General features: G+C 35.5%; 1 protein-coding gene across 1 annotated transcript; it reads right to left on the bottom strand.

The window, feature by feature from the left end:
* Positions 1 to 3703: 3703 nt before the first annotated feature.
* LOC144443514 (uncharacterized) lies at positions 3704 to 9040 on the bottom strand. The gene is made up of 2 exons (XM_078133020.1): positions 8900 to 9040; positions 3704 to 6777 (listed from the first exon to the last, which is right to left on the bottom strand). The coding sequence occupies exon 2, from the start codon at positions 6624 to 6626 to the stop codon at positions 5538 to 5540; it is 1089 nt and encodes a 362-aa protein (XP_077989146.1). The 5' UTR covers positions 6627 to 6777; positions 8900 to 9040; the 3' UTR covers positions 3704 to 5537.
* Between the last annotated feature and the right edge of the window lie 2540 nt (positions 9041 to 11580).

Here is an 11580-nt window from a genome sequence, read left to right as displayed (position 1 = left end):
CTGGAGGCCCAGCGAATCTTGTTCATAATCTGTCATTTCAAAGTCTTCTCTAGGGTTTTCATTTACATTTTCCTTAAAAGGATCAATATCAACAGGATCAAAGTCAGCCATTCTACTGCAATGTTATATAAATATGTAACTTAAAAATATTTCCCCAACTATTATTCTATTCATTGAATATTCATGAACAGCGTCAACAATATCATGCTCTGGTGTTGAAGCTGTTACCGTTTCTACTGTTGCCACTTCTGCTGTCTCTGCTACCGGGATTGCTACTGCTATTGCACTGGATCATCATTACCTTCCATTTCCTTTAACGCTGTATTTTTTACGTCATTATTTATGTTGTTATAACCGAACTTCATATCTTCTGTTGCCTGTTGTAAGAAATTGTTATAACCCGCCACATTCGTATTCAAATTTATAATCATTTTACTCGGGATTAACCATAAAGATGGAGAAATGGCTAGATCTAACTTTACCCTCGTTGCATTAATTACATTTTGATAACGGGGTATACTGTTGTCCTCATTGATGCCTCTCGTCTCATCCTCGAGTAATGAAATCATTTTTTGTCTGGTTTCTTGACCGGCACCGCCAGAGTCTGCTATACTTACTCGTGTGTCTGCTTGACTTCCTAACACACAATATGCATAAGCTTCGATTGATCGATTCAATCGTCCTAAACCTGCTTGTGTAAAACCTGTACTGTTTTTTAAAATAAAGTAGTTGTACGGTTTATAATCGGCATTTTGAAATTTATGCCAATGATGAGCCTCGTCAGGAGCATCAGGGTTTTCAACCATTGTATCTTGAAATTTATATTGGATATCTTTTATATGTGCTTTACCTCCCCACCACTCATAACCGATACCTATACCATTGTTTCCTGATGTGTCATACGTGAATCTGAAATCTGTATTATAATCTAATCCGAATTCATCACATATTCTATGATAAGTCGGTACATCGATTAAATTATCGGTTTTATTAAATGCATTGGTGTCAGGTAGTGGGCAAGAAAGCTCATTCAATATTCTTCTCATCATAAAATACACGTGAAATCTAAAAAATGATTGAATCTGCTTAGGAATATTTTCATTATACAGATGGTACTCCAGAGTAACACCGCATCCGGTTGTAGCTAACCAAACAGCAAAATTTAACTGTTGATCCCAGTATTGCATATTTGGTTCTTTCAAATAATTAATGTAGTTTTAAAATATATCTCTCAGCTTTATATTAAATCGATCAGTGTCACTTACATAAACATCCATGTTGATTAGTGTATTTCGTATATCAACGGACAGCCCTTTATTGAATGGTTGATGTAGTGCATAGTTAGCATTTTTATCTAAAGTAAATGGTTTTGGAAAATGCGGTGACTGCTGCGGCTGTGGTGACGACTTTGGCTTTTCCGAAAGTGGCTTTGTTTTTGTCGTTGTTCGGTTTGACTTCATCTTTCGCATATCTGGTAATCCTAATGTCCACATTTTTTCAAGGCTTTATATTAAAAGGTCTATATAAAACATACTACTAAATTTCCATATCTATCTTGAAATATACGTCTATTCCTAGTATCTTGTATTAATTTAAGAACCCAGTATTCATTCAAAAATCTAGCCTCTTGGTTGTCCTCTGAGTCAGGAAATAGACCTAAGAATTCAATGCGTTTAAAAAAATTCTTTTTTTTCGACTTCTTTACAAAAGGCTAAAATAATTTGATATAAACCTTGATCTTTCAATTTTCCTCCTGGATTTATAATTAATGCATCTATTTTTTCTTCTTCTGAAGTTATCCCATTCTAATTCTACATTAAAACCAAGGACGTCTTTGTACTTGTTTAAAAATTTGGTTATATTATGTTCTCCAAACATGTTGTTAAACTGTTAGCTTATACATTATCCTATATATTTATTTTTTTAATATTTTCAATCGGTTCCCAAGAATTGAATTTATCACCATATCCTAACCATTTTACCAATGCGTATTCATGGCCTTTGATTTTTTTCTTGCGTAATATTTTTTCAACTTTATATTCTTTCGATTCCTTAGTTATATCAAGTGATAATTCTTGCTCATAAAACGTGCCTTCGATAAAGTCACTCGATAAATCTTCCAAAGTGTAAACAATAATGGGACCAAAGATAATTTGTTTGATTTTGAAAAGTTCACGTGTGTAATTTGGTAGATATCCTTTAGCAAACACATTTTTGTATTTGAAAATTCTCACGGTATCGCCAATATTAAACTTCGGAGTTCCATATTCAACAGTGAGATAAGCACCGTACAAATTATACCAAACAATATTTTCATTCTTTGGTAATGATGCTTCTTTCGGAGTCATGTGGATTGAATTATGATAAGTATTATTATAACCATCCACTAATCGATCTAGTATGTCAACCCATTTTCTAGTCTGTTTATCAGTAAAATATTTATACATGCGTGATTTAAGTGTCCTGTTGAAGCGCTCAACAACTGAAGCTTTTTTATCAGGTCATGTACTAAACCACTCAATTTCGTGTTTTTCAAAGAGATCTTTAACATACTTATTATAAAATTCCCGACCTTCGTCAAATTGAATTTTATTCGGTTCACGGTCTTTGAAAATTAACTCAAAAGAGTCGGCCATTTCAATACCACGTTTTGATTTCAGTGGTATCGCCCAAGCATACTTCAATAATACATCAATAACAGTCAGGATGTAATGAAAACCCTGGTTCCTGTTGTCACCCCGGTCATTGGACATCTCTACAATATCAGCTTGCCATTGGTCATCGATTCCATAGACAATTACTTTTCGGTAAGGAAACTTCTTAATTGCTGGTTTGTGCATAGTGTAAACTTCTTGTTCTTCCTGCCATTGTTTCAATTCCTTATATTTTATTTTTTTCTGATCTTCTTTGATTTTACGCCACAATTTTGTGATACCGCTGTATGCTAAATCAGAATTATAATACAAGTCTTGCAGATACTGGTCCAGTCCCATTGTTCCTATATTATTATATAAAGTAAAATATTTTTTTTTACTCCATCTCTATTGATTCTGTATCTGGTTCTATTGTTTTCATATCTGACTTCGTATATTCCATATCTGGTTCTATCGAATCTGAATAACCATTTAATTTATAATACTTCAAGTAACGCTCCAAAGGGGGAGTGTAATTGGCAGCTTTTTGCATTTCAATAGATTTCATAAATATTTCTTGAATAAATTCTTTTGGTTTTTCAGTGTATATATCAGCTTGCGTGTATGTTAATAATTCCTTGAAATGTTGATACTGTAACTTCAATTGTGATACTTTGTCTGTTAGCTTTAGATTTTGGTTGACAACTGTAATGACTATTGGAACGGCAGCTAATAAACTAACAAAAACTGGTATCACAGGAACCGCAGCTAAAGCGCCAACTCCTGAAACAATCCCACTAGTAATGAGTATTGCTTTATTAACATGACTTAAAAATTTGTAAGAGCGTATATACGCACTGCATACTCGTGTAAGATAGTCAATCCAATTTTGTATCGTTGTAATATTTTGGTCAATCATAGTTTGAGTTTTATAAAATCGTATTACTTATATATATATATATATATATATATATATATATATATATATATATATATATATATATATATATATATATATATATATATATGTAAAAATATTATTTTTAAAAGGTTTGATCATTAAACTGGAACGAAAAGTTATTTTTGAATAACGATGATTGAAGAACTTAAAACTAGTATTAATTTTAACCCTTTTTTCAGTATGAAATAACCGAGACACAGATGCTGGTATAATTTGTTTATTTATAACGTATGTTGAATGAGATATTTTAATTTTTTCTTGTTAAACAGTAACCGAACAGCATTCTGGGTCTATTATTATGTAAATTAGGTTACCTGAAATTTTGACCTAAGGTATAGGGGATTCCCCTTCTCAGTCCCTGCTTTATGAATATTAATGAGTTTTTATACAACGTATAGGGGATTCCCCTTCTCAGTAATAGTAATAGTAAAGACTCTGAACACATATGACTGTGTGAGTTTATTGTACTTATTTAACCTTTGTTGGCAGTTAAAAGGATGAAATATGGGAAAGTGGTCTTCACTTACCCAAATGTATCACAAGAGAAAGTGGACATCAACTATACATATTAAAACATTCATACATGAGACAAGATCAGTCTGTCTAGATAGCCTTTCTCAATAATATGGATGTTGACATGCACTTAAGTGGTGTCTCAGTGAAGAACTTTCAATTTTATCTCAATTTTATCTTCCAAATTACTATTTGCCCTTAAAGGTATATATACAAATTCTAAGGTCAAATTTTTAAACAAAATCTCACCTCTAAAATTATTGGTGTATACATTTGAATGGTGTCTATTGGTGCAAAACTTCAAAAGTATGTATCAAAGCACAAATTGACTTTCATTATGAATATCAAGGTCATTGGTTGTTTTATCAGAATTGCCTAAGATGAAATTGGTAAGCAAAATTAGTTGACTGATGAATCTTTGAACTTTGAACAAAGTTATGGAGAACATTTCAATTTGACCTTGATGATGATGGTCAAGTTCAAAATTCAGTGTTTGACTAGAAAACTTTCCTCTAAAAATGTGGATGTACGTGTACACACTTTAATGTTGTCTCTAAGCACAAAGCCTGCGACGTTATTGAGTAATTCAATGTTTGACCTTGAAAATTAAGGTCAAGGTCAAAGCTTTGTGTCTGTCCTACAAGCTTTCTTCTACACACATAGGTACAGACACTTTAATGGTGCCTCTAGGTAAAAAAAACACACTATGCATTAACTAATTTGGTAGGAGGGCGAGGCCAGAGGTCAATAATATAAGATTGCCTCCTCTGATAAGATAAGTCACTGAGCATTCAACGTCTTGAGTTTTCAGCAAATATAACCACATAAAGGTTAATGTCGCAAAATGAGGTAACAAACATTTGGTTGAAAACACGTTGTCAGTAACAGATATGACTGGCTATGGACGGATGGATGCACAGATGCACGGGCAAATATTGTCGTACCGATAGTACCCTCCCGGATATATGCCCACTGATTTTAAGGCTAGTGAGTGTGTGTATACATAATAAAGTCATATGTGGTTTCCAATGTTCAAATACATTTGTTGATGATTTTCAATGGTTACATGTATTAAGTCTTTATCGTCATGGGACTGGGTACATCATACTACATGTACAATGTATATCATGTGTCATGATCCAATATACATTAAAAACAGCTGTGCTTGTCACAGAGGAGAAGCCATTACCAATTCCTGCATTACCTAATGTAAATTCTAAATTTCTTGTCTTCCGCCTAATATCTGGTACTTTTTACTTGGAAAATCTAGAGCGCGATCTCGCACGCAATGGGTATTTTTATAGGCGCGCTCTTGGCTGTAAATGCGCAAATCTCGCAATCACGCGTCCTGGAGAAAACACTGAATTAGTTACATGTATAATATTAGGCACGTATTATAGTTACACAGGATATGTTATGTGGTACGTTGATCAGGCGGAGTCTTCCATTCTCACAAAAGTGGGGCTTCTACTTCCCTGACTTCTTCTTAGTTTCTTTAAAAACACAATACTCAAGTATACAAGCACGCACATGATGACTCCGAAAACAACAGACCCAGCGCATGCTCCGATTAGTTGCGATGTGCTGTATGAGACATTTGGAATAATAATGGTCTCGTTGTTACAGACGAACTCGGAGTTAGGTACATTCCAGATATTTTCACCCAAAAGTAATTTAGGCTGCTCGCAGTAAATCGAGTCCGCTAGGAAACGCGGATGCTGCGGCCAGATCGCCTTCAGTGATAGGATGAAACAGTCACATACCCATGGGTTGCCATTCACCGCAACGAAGCTGTCGGATTGAGTGTTGTTCTCCAGGTAGAGTGCCAGTGACTTGGGGAAATAGCGGAGTTTATTGCTTCTCAAATTGATTGAGAATAGTTGTGTTAGGTCAGGTAGGAAGTCAATATCGATGTCTTCCAATTTGTTGCCAGCTAAGCTAAGTTCTTTTAATTCAACTAGAGATTTTAAGAAGGGAACGTGCTTATAATCATTGTAGCCGATATCCAAATAATTCAATCTAAGTAAATGATCGAATATTGGCGTCGTAATAAAAGCTAGCTTATTGTGCGACAACCTCAGACTAGAAAGATGCGAAAGGCCAAAAAATGCATCCTTGTCCACATGGGAGATACTGTTGTATCTGAGATCAAGTGAGGACATTTTCGGATAATTTGCAAACATTTTGCCTGGAAGGGAAGTAATACGGTTATGAGACAATAGTACTTCTGTTGCGTTACTCAACAAATCTGTGATCACTTCCGTCATATTACGACTTCTGCAATCGGCCTGTGTTTCATAGTGAGATGAGAACGTTGTCATGTTGTAGAACGAATCACCATCGTCATCTTCAGAATAAGATGTAGAATTATCGTGTTTTGTATACGCAGACAATATATACTTGATATATTTGTCGTAGCAGTTGCAGTAATGACCGCAGTCGATGGTAACTAAGTATACATCACTTGTACAGAAAAACACTTGGAGTGTGAACAGCGTAAGAAAAAATAATGTCTTCATCTTGTGATTTCGATGTCCTATGAATATTGATGACAAATATACGATCTGTATCTATACTATGATGCGGGCAAAGGATCTATGCACTCCAGGGATGGCCATACCAGTTGCTCGCGATGGCATTCACAGTACAATATTCAACCAACCAAAATACCTGTGAAGACATAAGACAAAATTAAAGTAATAATTTTATTAGTTTGTTTGATTGAGTTTCTTAATATTTAAATTTTAGTTTTGTGAAGGAAAATGTCCTCAACGGTTTTAAAAAAAAGAAAATTTTCCAACTACTAGTAGTTAACCGCAAATAAAATAGAGAAATAGACAGGACCAAAGATTACACTAGCTAGTCAAATGAGAGCACTTGCGACTAATTTGCATAACATCAACATTACTCTCGCTATCAGACAGTATACCTTAGCTAGTGGCCCTGGATGTTACAACTGAAGTAGATCTCAAGATCACATTTACAAATCCACTCCAACCATGCATTTTAATATTTTGGTAATAAGGGTTCAATTCACACACTCTTATTCGTACTATAGGTTAGTCTCGGTTACCCAGATTCTCACCACTGTGGGTTTCTACGAGACCACCCAAACAAGTGTCTGGAGAATCCAAGTTCCAACTACCCTGCGACGGAAGTCACACAGTACATTTCTTCCAAGCATAAAACATGGGCTTACGAGGCCTGTTTGTTATTAACATATATCAGTCGCTTGAGGAGTGATAATCTGTAGCGAAGGTACCCACATCGTTCAGCCTGCAACTTTGGATGTGAAGTACTCCCGATGATGCGCTGCGCCAGAGGCTACTTCCTGCGTGGGCGAGTTGAAATCTCGTTCCGCCAGACTCTCGTTTGGGAGCCCCCAGCGGCGAGAGGCTGGATAACCGAGACTAACTATAAGTTTGAAAAATTACATCCAAAACATGGTACATATTTTATAATAATATATTAACCCAGACAAGCAGCAGACGTAGGCAGATTGCCAAAACACACCCTCGGTGGAATCTGGTTTCATTTGTCTAAATGTGAGGTCAGCAGTACGTGACCACAAAAGGTCACCTGAAGACCAGTAGAATTTCAAATGTCCATATACTAAACTTTTGAGAAGTTTCAGCAAACCTGATGTATTCCAATTCTCTGTGTTCCTTAAATCAGTGAATTCGAAGGACTGGCTAGGAGGTCCGTGAATTATTTCGTTATTGTTAAATGTAAAAGGGTTTAAAAAATAATATAAAAAATAATAATCACATAAAAAAATGGCACATTTTCTGAAAGGTACTTATGGATGAGTACAGATAGAATGAATGTAACGTCAGTACAGATTGTAATGATTATACTACTGTAGTCATAGGCAATGCGACGTTCATCCCTATTTTATGGGTCACATACTTCGACTATAACATTACATTCTACATCAATACTGACTGAAGTTTGTTTATAGTCAAATTATTACTATACATCGCTGTAAATAGTCATTCAAATCTGTGCAGTCTTGGTGTTCGTTTTGTATTTAGCTCAAAGTTAACGAGAGTGTCTCAATACAGTTGTTGTTAATGATTGAAATTTGACCCTTGAACCGAATGGTTTGAACACCAGGCAGCAACATACCACATTACTGTATGTTGAGTTGTGTCTGTTTTGTTTGTGATGAAAGAGTTGGCAATTTTTGAATAGTTAAAAGGGCAAGTAAGTAATCATCTACACATGTCGCTTAAATGATAAAATTTTGAATTTCGGTCAAAAAATCTTTGGATGAGCAGTCTATCAGTATACGTATTATAATGTTAACAGTTTTACTGTTTGAAAAAAAAGGCATGTGGATAGACATTAAAAGTGATGAACTTATAACTGTTTTAACGCAAAAGATGACATGAAACATTGGGTAAAACGTTATTCCAACTAGACTACTTGGGCACATTTGTTAGGGTTATGCAAAACGAAGTCTCAGTATACATCAAATTTAGTATATATGTAAATTCACATCCATCTGAAATGCTTGTATTTCCCAATGTTAATCATCTGGAAGTCTCTCTCTGTCTGTCTGTCTGTCTGTCTGTCTGTCTGTCTGTCTCTCTCTCTCTCTCTCTCTCTCTCTCTCTGTCTCTCTCTCTCTCTGTCTCTGTCTCTCTCTCACACACACACACACACACACACACACACACACACACACACACACACAAAGATGAAGCACTCCACCTGGTAACAATTTACACGTGAATTTAGTCAATTAGCGTACAGGTTACAGGCGTACTACTCAATAAATTATTCTTACCGTTTTTATTCTCACGAGAGCTTTAACGAAGACTGTGTCGGTGGCAAGAAATTGTACACAGTTCTCACACGTAGTATACCTAGTCCTTTCAAGTCCTTTCTAAGAGTACTCACTAGTTTTCACAGCTCATAGCGTGAGAAGATGATTGGTCTGATAGCGCGAAGCAAAAGAACGTCGTCGAGAACTTTCCATGAAGTTAATGATATCTATGCATGCGAAAAATATACTGATGACGTGGCGTATCTCATACCCCATCAAGCGACTTATCTATATTAACTCTCGCTTGGGGAGTCTTTTTAGGGGCGTTAATTGATTACTTGATGTTCATGTCCCTTAACAGACCTTACAAAAATACACAGTTGTGAGCTTTCAACAACCTACTGTAAATATATTTTTCATCTATGCATAGTAACTTCTTTCAGTGTTGAAGCAAAGTATTAACCCCTACATGTTGATATGCTTATTTTCACAATCCTCAAAATTAATGCTTGCTTACAAAAGTATGCCTGCTTAAATTATGCCTGTGGCAACAGCATGGTTTCCACTGAGGCAACCATATCACGTGATATGGAATTTTTGAAATTTGAAAAAAAAATCCTGTAAACTGGATTCGTTGTGTTCCTTCACATCCATCAACTTGTATGGTCGAAGTGGGTAAAACCACCAACACTTAATAGAAGTTTAATATTTCCTGTATTGTGATAAACAATACGTGGTACTTTCGAATGTTCAGTGAAAAACATGTTTATTTAGACGAACTATTCACAGTGTTTACGTTTTTTTAAACAAACTTACCGGGGTATCGTAATCTCTTGGCATGCGTTCAGATTTTAATTATTCACTATTCATTTTCATATAATCATTGTAAGATTAACCAATAGAAACTGAGATATGTAAATATCTTTAGCATAGAGCATGCGTACTAAACGCTAAGGAAGAACTGGGGAATCGGACTGGATTGGATCTAGACGATGAACCAGTTTTGAACTTGATTTAGGGTGGAACTGATAAAACTGCTAGAACGCTAATCTAAGATCTGAACCCAACTTCTGAGAAGTAGCCCTGGCTTAACACGTGATCCCAGACCTGTGAATAGAATTGACTGTGCTGGTGTTAATAAGAGTTACTGGTCAAGTGTAAAGTAGACAAGGACCATAGAGTAACATAACAATACGAGAGTTTTTTCCGACAGCCCTAACATCATCAGTACTGCATTGACATTTCAGATTTATCTAACCAAATGAACTCTTGAGAATGCGGGCTGACAAGATGCAGTATCGCAAGGTATAATGGTCTATGGCCATACAGCTACTGTAACATATTATATGCATACAAGTGTATCATATATACTGACAGATCCCTTTCTTTGCCAGACGACAGATCAGATTATTGATTGCACTTTTTTGTTTATTTCTTCCTTCCTTCCTTCCTTCCTCCCTCCCCCACTTCCTTCCTTCCTTTATTCACTCATTCATTCGTTCATTCATTAGTTAGACTTTATCTGTGCAACTTCTAAAGTCGAAAGAAACAAGGTCATTTCGTGAGGTATCTTCGATCAGTCTGGAACTCAGAGTAATGGTCTATGCATTAGACATCTGTTTGCTTTGATAGAGTTCATTATATATGATATCGTATTACCGTCACGTCTATTCTATCTGCAAACTGCTTGGGCTGCACAGACACATAAAAAAAGATCGACGCGAGGGTCTCGCGCCGATCGCGCGCGCTGACCAGAAATAATTCTCTCTTTTATTTTGGCCTTATGCGTATTATGATTACGTCAAGTATAATTATAATATTACAGTGGAAAGTCCGCTTTCAGCTAACTAAGTTTGACACAAACTAAAACCACTGTTGTCAAGTATGGTAAATTACACAGGTGGGTGACAGTATAACCGTGCCTTTAAAACTTGCTGTCAGAAACGTTACCCTAATGTGAGTGTTATTACACCAACGTCCCATAGTAGCCCATATTATATCAACAGGTTGCAATAATAGTTTGTGTCTATCGCAGCTAACCCTTAAGTGGTGTCTCAGTGAAGAACTTTCAATTTTATCTAGCAAATTACTATTTGACCTTAAAGGTCTATGTACAAATTCTAAGGTCAAGTTTTTAAACAAAATCTCACCTCTAAAATTATTGGTGTATACATTTGAATGGTGTCTATTGGTGCAAAACTTCAAAAGTATGTATCAAAGCACTAATTAACTTTGAATAGCATTCATATCATATTCTAATGTGGTCAATTAGCTGAAATAAACTGAATATACTTTTACACTTGATATGAATGTTATAAACGATTGTTGTACATACAGAAAACGCTTTACTTTGGTGTTATGGGTTGTACTTGATATGAATGCTATAAACGATTGTTGTACATACAGAAAACGCTTTACTTTGGTGTTATGGGTTGTACTTGATATGAATGCTATAAACGATTGTTGTACATACAGAAAACACTCTACTTTGGTGTTATGGGTTGTATAAGCAAATGAAACAGTATACTTTTACACTTGATATGAATGCTATAAACGATTATTGTACATACAGAAAATACTTTACTTTGGTGTTATGGGTTGTACTTGATATGAATGCTATAAACGATTGTTGTACATACAGAAAACGCGCTACTTTGGTGTTAATGGTTGCAATGTGTATACAGTAGTTGTGTATGCTGCTA

This window comes from Glandiceps talaboti, chromosome 12 (assembly GCF_964340395.1).
Source record: "Glandiceps talaboti chromosome 12, keGlaTala1.1, whole genome shotgun sequence".
Lineage (NCBI taxonomy): Eukaryota > Metazoa > Hemichordata > Enteropneusta > Spengelidae > Glandiceps > Glandiceps talaboti.
The sequence above is the reverse complement of the archived record's forward strand: the minus strand, read 5'-3'. Positions and strand labels throughout refer to the sequence as shown.